This window comes from Harpia harpyja, chromosome 9, assembly GCF_026419915.1.
Source record: "Harpia harpyja isolate bHarHar1 chromosome 9, bHarHar1 primary haplotype, whole genome shotgun sequence".
Taxonomy (NCBI): Eukaryota; Metazoa; Chordata; class Aves; order Accipitriformes; family Accipitridae; genus Harpia; species Harpia harpyja.
This window is the reverse complement of record NC_068948.1, coordinates 2,177,687-2,195,871: the sequence shown is the minus strand read 5'-3', so window position 1 is coordinate 2,195,871 and position 18,185 is coordinate 2,177,687. Positions and strand designations below refer to the sequence as shown.

At 43.9% G+C, this 18,185-nt stretch overlaps 1 protein-coding gene across 7 annotated transcripts in view; it reads left to right on the top strand.

Annotated features, from left to right (window-relative positions):
* The window catches only part of ZC3H18 (zinc finger CCCH-type containing 18), a 51,184-nt gene that overhangs the window by 2,304 nt on the left and 30,695 nt on the right, over nucleotides 1–18,185 (top strand). For 5 of the 7 annotated variants that reach the window (XM_052795267.1, XM_052795268.1, XM_052795271.1 and 2 more), the window contains exons 3-8: nucleotides 7,650–8,254; nucleotides 11,609–11,693; nucleotides 14,492–14,640; nucleotides 14,957–15,049; nucleotides 15,645–15,802; nucleotides 17,425–17,457. In XM_052795267.1, coding sequence (XP_052651227.1) covers nucleotides 7,664–8,254; nucleotides 11,609–11,693; nucleotides 14,492–14,640; nucleotides 14,957–15,049; nucleotides 15,645–15,802; nucleotides 17,425–17,457 — 1,109 coding nt within the window. In that variant the 5' untranslated portion in view covers nucleotides 7,650–7,663. The remainder of the gene's footprint in view (nucleotides 1–7,649; nucleotides 8,255–11,608; nucleotides 11,694–14,491; nucleotides 14,641–14,956; nucleotides 15,050–15,644; nucleotides 15,803–17,424; nucleotides 17,458–18,185) is intronic. The other 2 variants (XM_052795272.1, XM_052795269.1) reach the window with 1 other exon arrangement.

Below are 18,185 nucleotides of genomic sequence, written 5' to 3'. Positions count from 1 at the left end.
TTCACCCATCCTCGTGGCTGGACTTAGACCGTGCTCCAGAACTTTTCTGTTCTGCATTAACCCCTGGTTTTCATGTGTCTGATTAATGGCAACATTTTGATTTTGCATCAAGCTGTTTGGCTGTTAGAAAGTGTTTTTTCTCCTTTCTGTCACAAAGATATCTGCCTGAAGCAAAGAGATTCCTTGCTCCTTTCCTTCGTGTCTGTCCCGTGACCACCCCAGGAGCTGTGAGGTCTCTGCTGGGGGGGTATAGATGTTGGGTATGTGCTTGGTTCTTGCCATCCGACTGACGATTTGTAGGATTTCAAGATGGAAGCTGATGGCTCTGTCAAGCTCCAGTTTTCTATAGGGTACTCAGTGCCTTCCTGCTACCGGAGGTGCTGGAACCGTCTGAGCCGTTGGTTCCCATACTATATCCAAGGTGCCTTCCTTGTTCACTTGGAAAAAGCTTTTTGTGGCACCTTATAAAGGCTCAGCCTTGGAGGGAGGAATTTAATGAATGGAAATAATGCTTGCCAGGAGTATTTTTTTTCTTGGTGGCTGTTTCAAATCCTATTTTAACTCACAGCTTTATCCTATCAGCAGGTTAGAGTAAGCAGCCATCCTTTCCATACTAGTTCCAGTTCATCTGCTGCCAAGACACTACCTGCAGCAGCAAGTCAGTTAGTTGTGCACAAAGCTTAACTTTGTTGGCTTAATTGAAGATGCTGCTCAAACTTTTCGTGAGTTCTAATTGAAAACAGCACAGCGTAGAGCAATAAAAAACAGAACTTGAGCCTCCTGCCAACAATAGGCCCTGTCAAGAGCCACGGATCCAGATTGCGTGTCAGTGAAACACTGCACTGCCTTAGAGTAGCATCCAAGGTACACGTGTGACCACCGACTAAAACATGGATGGCATTTCTTCGTTCTAGTTTTGTACCTTTTGATGCTGCTCATTTAACAGAGAGTAGAAGTTGGGCTTGATCTTGAAGACAGACCTGCTGCTAAGAATTCCAGTGCTCTGACTCATCTACCTCTTGCCTTGGGCAAGTCACCTAACAAAATTGTGAGGTTAAAAATACTATTTAAAATGTATCCTGGGATTACCTGGCGATATTGAAGTTGAGTTTTAAAAAGCAACTTAAGTAGCAAAGTGCTTTTCTCTTACTGCGTTCAGTGCTATGTCAAGGCTTCTTAATCTCAATGCTGTATTTTAAGTTAAAAAAAGTCTTGGCTGTCATTAAGCTTTGGAAAAAGTGTATTATAATGTTGCTGAAGCAGATGAATTTAAATTTCCCTAACACCTCCTCAAGGTACAGTGCCTTTTTACCTGTGTGAGAGGGGTGGGGGAGGGAATCTGTGTAATTTTAAAGGTTTTCCGGTAAGGCTATGAGACTTAAGTGGGAACAAGATGGGCCCCTTCATTATTGCATCCAAGTCCTTACAGGTGAGGATGGCCACACGAATGCCTGGCTTAGAAGGAGCATCTCTGTTCCACGGTATGCAAGCCATGAAACACTGACAAAGTTAAGGAGTAGTTAACGCTTCATTCCCTAATTTGAAAAATTCCAGAGCTCAGTCTATGAAACTTCAGCACTGCCTCCTGTTGCACGTATATTGTGTAACTAAAAGGTGCTCTTTTCTGCCAGACCTGACTCAGTGTGCGAACGGGCCGCCTTGGAGGCAAGTCAGGGCTGCGTGCTGAACAAGCGTGCTGTCTGTGCCTCTTCCAGCAGCCTGTGCATGTACAGGGAGAGAGGTGAGGGGCTGCAGGGAGAGAAGGCAGGTTTGCGCCAAAGAAAGCTGCAGATCCTTGCAGCCAGATGTCCCCTAGGACACCAGGCTGTTCTAGCCTTTTTCATCCTGCTCCTAGATGATGCTAGGCATGCCTCTGAAGAGTGCTTTCTGTCCTTTCCGGATACCTGGTGACCAAATGGCCAAACTTAGGTTTGCAAAAACTGCCAGGTGTTCGCAGTTGTAGCTGAGTGCAGTGGGATTCTGCTTGGGCTGCTGAGCATGATGCAAAGGTACTGCTACTGAAAAGACAATAAAGCCCTGGGCCTCTTACTTAGGGGATTTCTTCACTTTGTGTTTTTGGGAGACTGTCTCTAATACTGCTGGCTCACAGCACTGGCAGGGACATTGCAAGCCAACAGGGACTGGCTGGGGGCATGAGAATCCAGAAGGAACAACTGAAGGGGAAGTCTTGCTGGACCTGACTGACACCTGTGGGGACAGCAAGTGCCATCTGGCTCGCACCTGGGAGGATGGCATGTGCTTACTGCAGGTGGGATGGCTGGAAAGTTTATCTGCCAAATCCTCAGTTTCTTCACTGAGATAGTGTGAGCTGCTTTTAAGGGGCTTTCAACTCAATGAGGCATGCATAAGTGATTCTAGAGACAGTAAAAGACGCACTTTTGGCTGAAAGTACACGCTACAATTGCATTTGCTCCAAAGCCTCTCAATGGAAAGGCTGTACCAATTTCTTTAGCCTGGCAAAGCGAGGGTTTTGTAAGCCTTGTCTGAAACACTTAGTGACCTGTTCTGAACTAGTCTGCTTCAGACATGCAGAAAATGAAAATTTGACACACTTTGAGCAAATGAAATCAGTTTTGTAATAGAAGGGGTTGTGTAGCTTTGACCAAAGGCGGCTTTGCGTGAACTGCCTGTAATTCTAAAGATACCTCTGAAGATAAAACACTGCTAAGCGAGAAGTATTATTATATACCTGGCTCTTGCCCCATCATCCTAAGCTACAAGTCAAACAATCTTATCTGTAGGCTAGAAGTTAATTTTTTGCTTTTATAACTGGTTTTGAAGACAGTAAGAAACTGGCTGGGTTTTAAGGCACAAAAATTCCAAGCTCATGGTGAGGGATGAAACCTGTGATTTCTGCTCTACCACTTATGTCAGTGTTGCTCAATTTGAAATACTTCCATGTAGTCACTTTTCTTAGGTTTTTCTGGTATTTCTCTGTATATGTAACTAAAGGAGAGTGGAAAGCAAAAAAAATCCTAAATAAACAAAAAAACCCAGACCATGCCCCTAAAAAACCACCTCAAAAAAACCTCGCAGGATTCCAGAGATTTGGGATAAACTGTGATTTGCAGATTATTCTGAGACAGCGCTTGAGACATGCACTTTAAGCTGGAGTTAAACTTGCTACCATGCAAAGAATAAATCCATTGGAGCTTGAAAGAAAGTTTGAGTGGCTAGAGCAAGTACTGTAGCACTTCACAAAATTCTTGCTATGGTACTCTTGCTTTTCATAACGTTCAATTATTTCTTGTTTCTACAAATGAGTGACTACAAGTAATACCAACTAGCTCAGTGATAAGGCATTCTCCCATCTCAGATCACACTTCTGCGACGTTGCTGTTGCCCCTAAGGTGCTTGTTGGAATGCCGCACCTTCTTCCCTCACTGTCCTCCTGGGCTCAAAGCCTTGGGGCTGCACAGAGCTAAGGAATGGCTGGAGGACACTTTTTCATCTTGATCTTGCCTGTTGCAGGAGGAGTTGCTGTGGCAGTGAGTGAGAGGCTAGCCTAACTTTTGGATGGCTGCTGGAACAGTATCTTGCCATCATGCAGCAAAAATGCTATCTAGTCCTGTTCCATCATTAGTCTGACAAGTTTTCTTTTAATTTCCATCTTCCTGGTTTTTTTTCCTGCTTCTGATTTTCCCCTTGCATATCATGGGTTTGCTTTGGGGCATTTCCATGCAGTTGCACATAAGATTTAAGCAAAAATCTGGTTCATTGGTTTTGGGGTATCTTTTCTACGCCTACTGGTGAACTCGGAGCAGCAGCCCTTGGAGACTGACTGAACTGTGGCTCTCACCAAAATAATTCGGCATAAGAGGTGGTGGAGGAACTGTAAGTGCCTTCTGTGCATTGCATCACGGCCCGCGCAGAGAGAGGCACCGGGGAGGATGTAAGGCCTGTTGCTGAAGGGAAACTTGCTGTTACTTGAATCCAGGGAAGTACGCACCAAAAACGGGCTGCCTGGATTTTGTGACTCCTTTCCAATTGGGCGGTCACTTATTGTGTTTCTTATCATTTCTGCCGATGGAAATTAACGGGAAATTATTGCAACTGATGGATGCACTGGATTTTTATAATAGCGTTAATACCTGCCGGTGGAGGTGAATGTTTTATACTTATCACCTTAGCTGGTGGTGAGAACGCGTTCGTATTTGTTTTCCCCCATCCCTCTGAAGATCCTGATGTTGAATGCAGCAAGGCATCTAGTTCACTTAAACGCTTTTTCTTTGGTGCTGCTTATTTGCAAGAAATCGGAAAACAAATTTCCTGAATACATCTGCCCTTGACAGCTTTTATATTTCTACTGGCCTCTTAAGGCTGACCTTTCAGATGTAATACGCTATGTTGTTCTACGTGCATGCGAAGTGTAACTTCTCAGGCACTTAGGCAATTAAAATCGCTGCCATAAACTTGCTCTTAAAGCCAGTAACAATTTGTGCAAGCATTTATGAACTCAGCATCAACCTTTATATATTTAGTAAGAGTATAATTTGTTTCAGATTACATCCTGTTTAACTGCCCAGAGCTGCTCTCACCAGGAGGCAATTGCTGTCTTTTAATTTGGCTTTTAACTTTTCAGTAAAATCAAAACTTTGGTTGTGAGCAAGAGCCAACTTCTTCAAATGTGTGGAGAAACAAAGAGTAGCCAGTAGGAAGCTCAAAATGTGACTCTTCTGCTGCTTGGGGCCCCGTCAAATGTTTAGATCATCCTCACGTTTATCAGTTAGCTAATACCTGTGCAGGGCTTTGAAGACTTGAAGTAGAGCATATTTATTAGGTACTAACATATAGACTTGTACGGCTTCTGGGAGTGTTTTTAATTTTACTTTTTTTTAGCTCCTTCTCTGCAGACCTCCTATAGTATAACAAGCAGCATTTTCTCGAGCGTGACTTTCGCCTTGAGAGTTTGCGGCAAATACCAGCTAATAATATCTTCACTAGGGTGAAGGCAAGAGATGTTATCTCAGTGAGGACAGTGCATCTGCCCATGTGCAAGACAAAAATACAACAGCCCTGGTCCTGGAAAGTTTATGAAGAAGCAGATGAGTAGCACGGGTAACAAAGTTGTCATGCCTTCCTGATTTCCAGGCGTGGGCTCTTAATACACAGAAGAGCATGTTCCCTGTGCTTACCCTTCTTCTGTATTTCAGCACTGAGATTGGCAATTCTGTCATTACCAAAACGTTTTGGGTTTCAGATGCTGTGAAGGCTTGGATTTGCTTTGGTTGCGTATACAGTACGTGGCAGTCTGTGACTTAGTGTGCCTTCTGCCTGTCTGTTCTTGCTCTTTGATGGTAAATAACAACATTTACTATGCAGAACCATTTGAAGGACCGTAGCAGAGAAAAGTGATGGAGTGGGTCAGGAAAAGGTTAAGTAGTGCAGAGCTGCATAGTGTTAATAACTTTTATTTCAGGAAGGATTGCTGGATGTGTTTGAAGGAGCTATCAGGGTCTTGTTCTTGCAGCATTTCTGCTCCAAAGGTCTTAAAAATAGCAGGTCAAAATCTGGTAATATGCTGTCTTTCTGTTGTACCAGCAGTAAATGTGCTTGCAGGGAGGTTGTAGGTAGGAGCAGCTGAAGTAAAACATGGTACATATTAAGATGAAGAAGCCCTGTTGATTTGTAACACCATGGCTTTTTCTTTAGCCCTAAATATGCTTCTGTAAGCCTTGGGTTTGTCTTTAGCTTTTCATTTCTGTCTGATGGCTGCACAAGCTTGTTCCTGTACAGACTTTTGGGTTTGGAGGAGGAAGTGGCATATACTGAAACAGTGAATTTAGTCCCCTGGAAAGGTGCCACCTTGAGAGGAGCCGATGCCTCTGTTGAACTGTTCCACTGGTACAACCAGATAACTGTGGTGGGTGCTTTTATCTCTCTGAGCGTTGGCTGCCTCGGTGCTGGAAAACCTGCCGAGACACCTTTCTCAGCTTGGGCTTTTCTGAGGCAGCCCAGCACTGTTGGTCATCACTGAGGGGGTGTCGTGGTTTAACCCCAGCCAGCAAGTAAGCACCACACAGCCACTCGCTTGCTTCCCCCCCACCCAGTGGGATGGGGAGGAGAATGGGGGAAAAAAAGTAAAAACTCTTGGGTTGAGATAAGAACAGTTAATAGAACAGAAAGGAAGAAAATAATAATGTTAATAATAAAATGACAATAATAATAAAAGGATTGGAATATATAAAACAAGTGATGCACAATGCAGTTGCTCACCACTCGCTGACCGATGCCCAGTTAGTTCCCGAGCAGTGATCTGCTCCCCACCCCTGGCCAACTCCCCCCAGTTTATATACTGGGCCTGGTGTCACCTGGTATGGAATACCCCTTTGGCCTGTTTGGGTCAGCTGTCCCAGCTGTGTGTCCCCCCAGCTTCTTGTGCCCCTCCAGCCTTCTTGCTGGCTGGGCATGAAAAGCTGAAAAATCCTTGACTTAGTCTAAACCCTACTTAGCAACAGCTGAAAACATCAGTGTGTTACCAACATTCTTCTCATACTAAATCCAAAACACAACACTATACCAGGTACTAGGAAGAAAATGAACTCTATCCTAGCCAAAACCAGGACAGGGGGTTGAGGAAGGAGTTGCCATCATTGTTTATAGGGCTAAAGACATGCTGCAGCAAGAGACCACAGCCAAAGGGTAAGAGTTTTTAATCACAAAGAGCTTTTGTCTAGATGTGAATCAGTAATCTTCCTAGTAAGAGACAGCTCAACCAGCTCCTTGGGTCAGACAGTTCTTCTGTAATTCGCAGGGGTTTTGTTTTCTGGAGTAAAATAGATGTATGGGTTGGGTTTTTTTCCTGATTTACATCTTGTCCCTTTCTGTTGCGTTTATTATGCTTATTCTAAGCAGACATCTAATTTTTAACTTATTCATACCAAGCACATGTTCATACTGAGCTTTTAGCAAAAGTGCATGATGCAGACAGTTATGAAGTTGATCTGCTGCTTTGAAGGAATTTTGAATCTTTACTGTATAAAGTGGGTAGAGATTAGATGGCAATTGATGCACTAAATTAAACCTGATTAAAAATCCAAGAGTTTTCATGAATGCATGCTGTCCTTGCTTTCATATTTATTCTGGATGCAGTGTAACAAGTACTGTAAATATATAGGCTGTTTTTCCAGAATCACTGTAAGTTGTGCTCCCGTGCCTCTTCAGGAGTCCGTGCAATTTGTGGTGCCATGTGCTTATAGTTGTAAAATACACCTGAAAACCTGGCCCTATGTTCTGAAGCTCACTCACTTGTTTATGGAAGAAATGCCACTGCTGATTGTGCCTGGGGTGAGGCCTACCTTGGGATTGCTAATGGTGATTTGGTGGGAGTGCTTGTGCAGCCTCACCTATTAGAGCTTGTAGATGAAATTCCAACCTCGAGCTCCATTGTTGTATGTGAAGGGTAGCACACTCTTATCTAGTCTGGGACAATATTGGAATCAGTTCTTTGTGCGGTTTAAACTCCATATTTTCTTTTTGAAGGTACTGTGATAAACCATGTTCATGAATTCAAGCAGCCTTTTCATCTTTAGGAGGTAAAATAGAAGAGTACAAATTCTGCAGGGTGAGCCTTCCTTCATTTCCCAGCTTGTTTCCCCATAACAAGTGTTGTTTTCTACCCTCTGCAGACTATTGGGTACTGATGGACGTTTCCGACAGCCCTGAGCGAAACCCCTGCTCTCCTGATGAAGAGGACCAGCATCTTTCCGATGACGAAGTCCTGAAGGAGAGTGGTTCAGACCGGGAACTTGATGGAGAGGGTGGGCAAGGCAGCGTCCTGGGAGAGGAGGAGGAGGATGCAGCCAGGGGACTGAGTCATGGTGAAGAAGAGAACCACTCGGATGAAGAGGATCGCTTAAGCGAAACCAAGTCTCAGGAGTCTGACAACAACGAGCAGAGTGGGGAGCTGAAGAGCCCTCCACCTCGCAAAGGAGAGGAGGAGGACCGGACAAATGACCTTGGTGATGAAGCATCCTCTGTCACCCGTGAACTAGATGAGCACGAGTTGGACTATGATGAGGAAGTTCCTGAGGAACCAAGTGCTGCTGCTGCAGAGGAGGATGGTGAGAAAGCTGCTGGTGAGGATGATGAGGAAGAGGAGAAAGGAGATGATGCCCATGAAGATGAGAAAAAATCCAGCAGTAAAAGTGACGATGAAAAGGATGGCCAGGATCCCCTCAAGGAGAAGAAGAAAGAAGAAGATGATGGAGAAATTGACGATGGAGAAATTGATGTAAGTAGGAGCTGGTCCAAGGTGGGCAGAGTCCTGCAGGGAGAGACCTATCCTCGTGTTTCAGAACTGTTTGGCTCTTAGACTGCCATGCCTTCCTCCTTCTTTGATGTAAATATCTGTTAGGTGTGTCCCCAGTGTGCAAGTAACACACTTTTTTCTTCGGGGGTAAGACCATACTATGTACCAAGTCCTAAACTCAGCGGGTAAGATGTCTAGTGCCACGTGCTATGGAAAAACTTTGTGTCGAATATTGTCAAGAGCCATCACAAATAAGCTTTTTTTCTCACTGAATATGGAAGGGCTCCAGTGCTTTAAGAAACTATTCTGCCTCAGCTCTCGGAGGACTTTTGAATGATGCTGACAGTAAGTTACTTAGCCATGGATTAGGCTGTCTCATCAGTGTAGGTTGAGAGGCTGGTGCTGTAGAGTGGCTGCCATGTGCTTGAGGCGTCAGGCATGTGCGGGAAGCCTGTGGCCCTGAGCTGTTTGTTGGGCTCTAGCAGCATCTGGGTGCGTGGAAGAGGAAAAGAAGGTGCTAGGCTTTCTGAAAAGTGCCTAACCAGGCAGCCCCTGCACATGGTTTGGGTGATGTGTTCAGGGATGTGCAGTCCCAGTAGCTACTGTTTCACAGCTCGGAACAAATGCAGCTATTTAGAAAAAACGAAAACTGGTTTTAATTGCATTAGTGATTAGGGCAAATAGCACTCTTTATCCATGTTTGTCTTTAGGTAGGAAGCACTGCAGTACAGCAGTTGTATTTAATACAGCTTAATACCAGTTTCTCTCTTGCAGGCAGAAGAAAACAGAACAAAGCGATTCTAGCAGTAGAGTAGAAACCCTCCTGTGGGTTCCTGGTCTGGTGGACACCTTACTTGAATCCAAATAGTTTAGTGCAAAGTACTGCAAAGAGAAGTCGCCAGTCCAGAGTACCTGGCTGGCTCTGCTCCTCACTGTCCGTGGCAAAAAGTGCTCCTGCACAGCTAGACTAGGTTGGGGCAGTGTCGTGAGAATGTCCTGGTGACTAGCCAAGGAAGCAATGGACTGTGGATGGGGTCACTGGTGGGGCTTCTCAGCCAAGGAGGGGAGGGTTCAGACTTGGGAGATGGTGTTGCCTTCCAGCGCCCATTGCTGTGTAGCTGACGTGGCCACATGCTCGGGAAGCTCGCAGAGCCTCGCTGGAGAGACCCTCCTCCCTTTTTATTGAAGAGTGGTATATTGTGTGTTTTTTACTGTAGTGGTTTTTTACTCTAATGGTGCTTTGACAAGTTCTGTTGCTTAAAAAAAGATGATGTTATTTTTCTTCTTCGTGCCCATTCTGGCAGGTGATTTTGTTAAACATTTACGTATTTTCCAAAAGTTTTGTGTATTTCTGATTCAGAAGGAATTTCAGCGTGTTGTGGGAGAGTCCAGGCAGGGGGAAAAAAATTCCTAGAATCCTGACTCCGTGCCTGCTTCTTGATTAAAATATGAATGCTTTCCTTAAGAGTCTAAGGCATTCTTGGGAGCACTCTCCTTACAAAGCACAAGATGAATCTGTACTCTGGTTTTCATACATTAACTCATAACAGGGTTCCCAGCTGCCTGATTCCAAGGAGACCTCACAGAAATAAATACTTTCCCTTTTGTTCAAGTACAGCATTTGCAAAGACTTCACACAGTTCTTTTGAAAGAAGCAGACTTGAGCTGGTTATACCATTCACACGTCATTGAATCCCATCCCCAGTTTGGGGGAAACTGTTAAATCTCTCCGTTTTATTCTGCTTTCAGAGTTCTGTCTTGGGGGGGGGGGGGGGGATATTAATGCAAATTTTAGTTTGAATATATGTGTAGTCTTCAAAATCTGCTCTTGCTCAGGAGAGCTCTCCTTGTATTGCCCTCAGAGGAATGCAGCAGAAGAGGCTGTTAACCCATCTCTCTGTACATCCTTTGTTTGTCTACAGCTGAGTGATGGTTTTTCCTCCTTTCCAGCTGCTAAACTGATCAAAGTACATAACTTTCTTAATCTTTTCCATGTAGACAACTGCTGTCACTGCCACAGGGTTGCTGCGATTGCCACGCAAAGGGAAGGCCTCCACCAGATGCTCCCTCTTCAGATGCGTTTCATATGCTGAAAACTTCTGTGGTGGTGAAACGGAGGCAGACTGAGGGAAGGCCAGAGTGCCTTTTAGGATAAATAACTGATTTCCTTGTCAGATACCTCTGACAGCTCTCTGCTCACGTATGCCTTTGCCTTCTGCATTGCCAGCTCTTTTTAGCTCCTTTTGACTTTTCAGGTGCAGCCTAATGAAGCCGGGAAAGGGTTTTTTTTCCTTCGAGAACAAAGGCAAAGGCTGGTACTTTAAAGTTTCAACAACTTTCTTCTGGGGATGTTTCATGACTGTTATTTCGTGTTCATCCCCTGTGGTTCATAATCTTTGAAGCAACCTCCATCTCCCAGAATTTCTTCCTGGGGCTGCTGTGCCTGGAGATGATGTAGAGTTTTGTTCGAGCTGATTCACAACTCCTGTGTGGAGCTGAGGAGTAGAAGGGAAGGTATCAAGTTGTTGCCAGAGAGGACTGGAAAAAATATGTATGACTTTTTTCCTGAAAAGCTTGTGTGCGAGATTGTCACTCAGCGTTGTTGGGAAGCATTTTGTAATTAGTTATTGTAATAGCAGTTGTCCTTCAGAACTTGATGTATAGGTGTGTGATGTCTGTATTGGGTTATTGCATTAACACAGGAATACCGCTATGTATTTTAAATCAGTGAACAGAAGGAATTGGCTTGAGCTAAATAGGGATGACATGAGTGCTGAGCAGGGGACAGGCCAGTTTAAAGGCTCTGAAGGCTAGTGAGTGGTATTATCCATGCCAGCGGAGCCGTGGTAGCTGCCAGTGTGCGTGCTGTTAGCCTGCGGGATGGGAAGGTAACGTGATAGAGCTCATTTGCCTCAAAAGAGCGTGGAGCTGCTTCGAACTGCCTTGCGTGTACTGCCAGCTAGAAGTGCACAGCCAGCCTCATTCAGCTGAGGTATAAGATCTTAATCCACTGGACTGTTGATTTTGAGCCTTTGAGCATGTATCGGGTAAAATGATGCAGCTTGAAACCTTGGTCTGTGGTGTTGGCACCAAGATGTCTGTAACACCTGAAGGGTTTTGCAGTCGTCTTTGAAACACTGAAGTTGATGCAGCTTCCTGTTTGTAGCGGCATGTTGCAAAGATGCTATAGGGTATTTATTGTAACTTTATATTGCTTTTCTCTTGTGTTTTGCTCCAGGGTGTGTTTTCAGTGACTGATATTTGACCATATTGTGAAATGTCAAGTCGCTGCAGAAAATGCACCACGTGAAATGTCAGCTTGTCTGTCTGTTCCAGGATGATGACTTAGAAGAAGGAGAAGTTAAAGACCCCAGTGACAGAAAAGTGAGGCCACGTCCCACCTGCCGATTTTTCATGAAAGGTAATGACATGCTGTAATGATGGAAGAAAACCGAAGATGCTGTAATTTTTCTTGTTTGGTTTTGTACCCATTAAGCTGCTGTCTACATGATAAACTGTGCCTCAGGCATCCTCAGTATCACCTTTCTGTTCCTTGGTGGCCAGATGCTGAGTTTACATAGAGCCAGTATGCAAAAATGGCTTTGTCCTAAGTATGGTGAGCCCAGTAGAAGCAAATAAAGGAAAACTTGCTAGTGTTTTTAAAACAGCATGGAATAAAACTGCTTGGGCTGATTTAACAACTATTGCTTAGAGGTTATTCTGTGGAAAACAAAAATGGCAAATACTTGCATACAAAACGTAGTTATTTCTTGCAATCCCATATCCATCTCGCTTCCCCAGTTATTAAAAGACATTTGATGAAATTCTAAAATCAAAAATAGGGCTAGAAATACTGTTTCCTGGTAAGAAATGTTGATGCGACATCATGTTGACATCCACCAAGCTGCTGCAGGCCCTGCAAATGCATCTGTTGACCAGGTTCCTGTGTTGTCTGCATAGTGGTGTCAGGTGTTGGCAGCTCACGTATAGCTGTTTTCACAAGCAACCCAGAAACCCCAGTGAGACGGCGTGCTCAAGGGGTGACGTTGGACCTGACAGGGTGAAATGTGCCGGTGGCCAGTACTTCCACTGGGCTGAGGAAATAGTCAGCTGGAATAAAAAATAATTCTCATGTAAATAGAAGCTTTTTCCTCAAGCCGGAAGATTGCTCCACACTCTATCAGATACCACATTTCTGAAATACGATTGGGATTGTCAGCCTCGATTGGAAGGAATGGGATAGGAAATTGTTAAAATGTATTTCTTAACTGCTAATGAGACCTAAGACTTGAAACTTTTAAATCTAACCAGTTGTATTTTTTTTTTAATTCTCCTTAATAGGACATTCCCCAAAGTTTGTGCAACTGCACAATAGCTATCTTAGACTATCCTGCATTTTTTTTTTTAGTGTAGAGGGTAGGTTTTATAGAAGTTTTCTTATTTAAACTGATTATAGCTCTTTTCCACTTGCTTCAGCTTCATTTCACTTAATGTTTGCTCATTTACTTGGTTTTATTTACAATCACCCTTGAAACAATTTATGAAAATCTGAAATTAAAAGAAGGGTGGAGAACTGGGTGGAGTCTCTTACTCCTTGTGTCAGTGGCGTATGCAAGGTAGGGAACTACTTAGGGGGTTTCCAGAGACGTGACCATCAGATATCACGTACTTGGCTTCCTGAATGTCTTCCGCTATCAAATTTTCTGCCTGTGCTGAGACACGAACGTGTTGGTGATGATGGTGGAACAGGGAAGTCCCTCAACAAAGAGAGGTGTTTGTTCCTGAATCCTTAGCGTGACGTACGCCTCTGTGCAGCATGGAACTATTTGCCCAAGTCAAAGTTCAGACTGCAGGATCTCCTGCCGCAGTTGTTTTTCTTTGATTTGGCGTGGGTTCAGATAACGTTGACATCCACTCTTGCTCACCCCTTAAAGGTTTTATTGCCACTGGGGAGATCAGGCACGACTCGCATGGGACCTTGGAGAGACTCAGTTTTTTGTCCTTGCTGTGTCTGAGCAGCACTCACGTGGCTGCATCTGTCCAGTGGCATGAATGTCTAGCTTGCAAAGCCTTCCAGTGAAGTAGCTTGCTGTGTAGCTGCCTTGACATATATAGCAGGGCCCCTACTTGTCAGGGTAGTCATTTCCCCTGACACCTCGGTAGGAATAGTATTTGTGTAGGTGTCTGGCAGCCCCTACACCCGGTGCTCAGGCATTGAGGAAGGATGCGTTGCTCCATGAGCCGCTGTGCAAAGGGATTTGTGCTCTTATTACATTGGACAGTACAAAAGCATCCATCCAGTGTTACCTCTGACTGTGAACACCAGTTTGTGGTTAATATGGGACCGATGAGGAGCATTTCCCGGGACCCAGGTGCAGTGTGAATTTTTGACGTGTTGCCCAGCCAGCCGAGATCAGGGACTCCTCCTTAGGCCACAGCATCATTGACTGTTCCATTGTCTCTAAAGTCAAGGTGCTAATGCCTGAGCTAGCACAGAATTAGTGATGACTTTGTGATGTAGGTGTCTGCTGGGAAATCTGCAAAATGTCTGTTGACTGATGTTGAGTGGAGTGCCAGAAGAAAAAAAAGGGTTTTGTTTCTATGGCAAGCTAAATTAAAGTTGGGAGTTAGCTTTGTATCCTGTTAGAGACCCCTGAGTGTTACCATCTCTTTGGGGATGGTACCTGAAGCTAATGAGCGGCTTCAGATTTGTCTGCTGCCCTCTGTAGTGATGTCTCCTTTCCTGCTTTCTGCTGGCAAGTCTGTGGAGTCGGTTGGAGAGAAAAGCTTTGATGTACTTTGTGCCTCGCCAGAATGCACTGTGATACTTCTGTTGCTATCAGTTTATATTCATTGTTTTCTGTAAAAGGTAGAGCTCCTAACTTGAGGTGTTTGTCATTAATAAGACTTGAAGAGCTCACAGGCTTATTACTGCATTTGCTTAATGGTGTGTATGCATCCATCCCTCCCTTCTCACCATAATAAGGGTCTTGTACTTTCATCCATCTGTGACTATGAATCTATTTGTCCTCTCTGGGAAGGTGGAGGGTGGTGAGTGTTTTTCCATGTGTATGAAAACAGGTAAACTGCAACAGAGTTGGAGAGAGGAAGTCATATGTCTCAACCAGCATTATTCCTTGATGGGTTTTAAATGGTTGTGGGGCTGAACAAATGCTTGCTCTAGGCACACAGGGATCTAACAGAACTGTATTTCCACAGGTCACTGTACTTGGGGCATGAACTGTCGATTTATTCACCCTGGCGTGAATGACAAAGGAAACTACTCCTTGATCTCTAAGCCTGAGCCCTTCTCCCCAAATGGTGCTCCTCCTATCGGCCCCCACCCACTGATGCCAGCCAACCCTTGGGTATGGACATCTTTTCTGTGAATTTATGGCTTCTGCACATAGCTTTTGTCTCCTGCTCTAGGAGAAGTGAAGATTTTTTTTGAGCTAGTACTTCAGCAAAATTGAATATATCAATTAGACGTGTGATTTTTAAAAGGTGGTCTTGAAGTTGCAAGTAGAGGGGAATAATTTTCCTTGGGTGTCCCAGCTTATGTCCTGCTGATACATCTCTGGACTATCTGGAGGTACTCTGGGGTAACTGTTTACAAAGCATGAGTTTGCTACTTAAAACTGATGTCAAGTGTCTGTCTCCTTCCTCTTCTCACCTTTCGAACAGGGAGGGCCAGTTGTTGATGAAATCTTACCTCCACCCCCTCCAGACCCTCCAACAGAAAGTGCCTGGGAGAGAGGACTCCGGCATGCTAAAGAGGTAAATGCCATCCTCGGAAAGTGTGCTGACCGTCTCCAAAATCCGCTGGCCTGTTTTGTCGGGAGCAGGATGCTAGAATAGCTCTTCTTGGAGCATGTAGTGTCTTGTTCTTTCTAAGGGGCCTTCCTTTTGCATTTTAACCTATTAACTGTGTCTTGTTGTACATCACAGTTGTTATACAGTCAAGAAGAGCTGACATCCAGGTTTGATTTTTTTATATTAACATGAGCTAGAGGGAGTTTGTGGCCTGAAGTCAAGCCCTCTGAAAAGCAAAACTTTTAAAGCTGATCCAATTTCCCTTCAGTACCTGTTTCTCTAGCACGTATAGGATCCACGTGTCTGATCATTGCAGAAAATGGGGTCAGCATGTGTGAAACTTCTATCACCTGTCTGCTGCTGTTCTGCACTGATGGAATAGTGAATTGCACTTTCTATGTCAGGAAAAGTCCAGTGTCCTGCACGTTCATGAGAGTTGGGCAGAAGAAGGGTGCTTTAGTTGAAGGGCAGGTTTCTCCCAAGTGAGGGGTTTTTAATACTGCAATTTCTCTGTGCCTCAGAAATGGTCTCTCTTTACAATGTTTATACGTTATGGCAGGTATTAAAAAAGGCAACTATGAGAAAAGAACAGGAGCCTGACTTTGAGGAGAAGAGGTTCACTGTGACTATTGGAGAAGACGAGCGTGAATTTGACAAAGAAAACGAGTTTTTCCGCGACTGGAATTACCGCATCACCAGAGACGTCAGAGATCCAGCGTAAGATGCAGTCTTGGTTTTGCTACATGGAATAGATGGGTGGGAAATGTAGTGCTACTAGTATGGCAGTCTTCAGTTAACTTGTTCCTCCAAACTGGAGGAATGCCCACCTCAGAAAATGGAAAACAGCTTCCATTAAGCAGTATGTACACCGGTTAGAAACTTGAGCTGCCTCCGCTCACTTGAGTTCAACACTACCTTCCTTTACAGTCGTCTTTAAACCTTTCTGCCTTCAGTGTTGTTGGCCTGCTGGTCCCTTGAGGACACTCTTTAGTTGTCCATTGCTTATCTCACACCTGCATTCTTCCGACTTTTTTTCCTCTTGCTTTTCTTATTCCAACCCATGAGAGTTTTAAAATGCTAAAGCTGGGGCTGCAAAGTTGGAGTATGCTCAATGTGCAAGAGCTTCAGGGCAGCAGTTGTACTGTCTCAACCAGCTGGGTGTTTGTTTGCGAGGGCATTGGCACAGCAGCTGGTCTTAAACATCTTGACTGGTCCCAGATAAACAGTTCAGTAACACACTGATCAGAAAGCAAACCTCTTAGCTGCCAGGGTGCAGCCTGGGCCAAAACAAACACCTTAAACTTAAGCGTTTAGGTGATTGGTTTTTTTTAAGGAGGTAAAACAAAATGTTGGAGATCTCAGACACACTCCTGTCATGACTGAGAGCAGGCAGAAGAAGGTGCAGGGATGAATCCGTCAGCTCTGGGAAACTTGTGTAGTAGTTCTCAAGCCAAGAAATGGAATGGAAAAAGAATTTTTGAGAGAGGAGCTTGTATTCTGCAGGAGTACAGGTGAATCTCTGTTCTTCCTACATGTACAGATTATGGATTATTTCTACTCACTCACTGAGAAAGTGTTTGCAACACTTGGTTCTGTATATTTTAGAGTGAATGAATTGCAAAAAAAACCTCTGAAAAGGAGTAGGGAGTAGGTTAAGTTTTTGTTCAATAATCTTTGGTTTCCTCTGGAGTGCAATTTCTTTCCACGCTTTGAAAAAGAGGCTACGTGCTCAGTTCTGCAGACTGTAACAAAACAGTTGCCCCATATTAATTTTTTCCTGCGTTGAAATTGGTCTGTATCTTGGTCTTCTCTTCCCTTGAGAAGGCTTTCAGTTGCCCCTGGGTCATATTATCACCAGTGCTCTGTGGGTTGACCATATAGTACCTTTATTCTATGATTGTATATGAAAACTAGCATCAGCGTTCTAGTCATTTTATGCCACTGCCTTGCTGATGTAAGAATTGTTGTTAGGTACAGGACTTTCTGTTTTTTTCATGTAGTCAAGGAAAAAATGTATTGCATCTAGCCAGTGTTAAATAGAAGTCAAACAAATGGAATTCCTGAAAATTCAAGCACCTTGATGTATAACCCAGACTGTGGCATTAAAATATCTTCATTGTGTGTAAAGGCAAAAGTTATGAAGCTGCTGCTGCTGTAAACTCTAGAAAATGGTGATTTTGCTCACACACACAGACTTATTGCACAGATTGACACCTTGCAGCAAACTAACCACTGGTGGTGCAGCTGTGATGTTAATAAATGCTTTCAGGACTGTCTTGTGACATATGAAGATGTCTAAATAGTTCATGAATCCCTTTTTCTTTTTTGAAAAACTATAGGGAGGTGGACATCAAAGAAAACATTAACTATGGGTAAGCAGGTCTTTGATTCCAGTACTGTTGCAACTGTAAGAAAATACTCCCTTTCCTTTCTCCATTGCACTTTTAAAAACTTCCTAGGCCACAGACCGCTGTCCCATCAGGTGTGGTGGGCAATTTATTAACTGAATGGATGTATTTGATTTTTTCGTAATACCAGTTATTCACCTAAGGATTTAAGCACTGCATTATCTAAATGCACAGCAGTGAAATGAATAAAAAGTCCACAAATGTTATAGGAAGGGAATGGGGAGATTTGGACTTGAGGCTGGATTAAAAAGTAAAACATTTCCTTTTTTGGTGTAGCTTGAGATTTTTTGTGTCTCTTTGAACACCTGATGTCATTGAATCCAGACTGTTGTCTGGTTGGCATCAGGAGTTTGTTGCTGAATTAAGCATCTGTATTCAAGATTCCCTGGTACTCTTTCCCTTGGTGTGTTGTTTCAGACAAAAAGAGAAATCTTAAACCATTTAAAAGCACTGAAAGAAATAGAGGTAGCCGCTTGACTTGCAGGGCAGCACTTAAATCTTAGCCTGTTTTAGATTATATGGCACTTTTTAAAATGCAAAAGTGGGCCCTTTATTCCCCTTACATACAAGTCGGTCTCATTACAGATAATCTGGAATTTGGGAGCACTTGCTTTATAATCTTAGTCCTGCCACTGACTCCTCTGTGGCCCTGGAAGTTTCTTGTTTTCCTGTACCCACTTCCCCATCTTTAC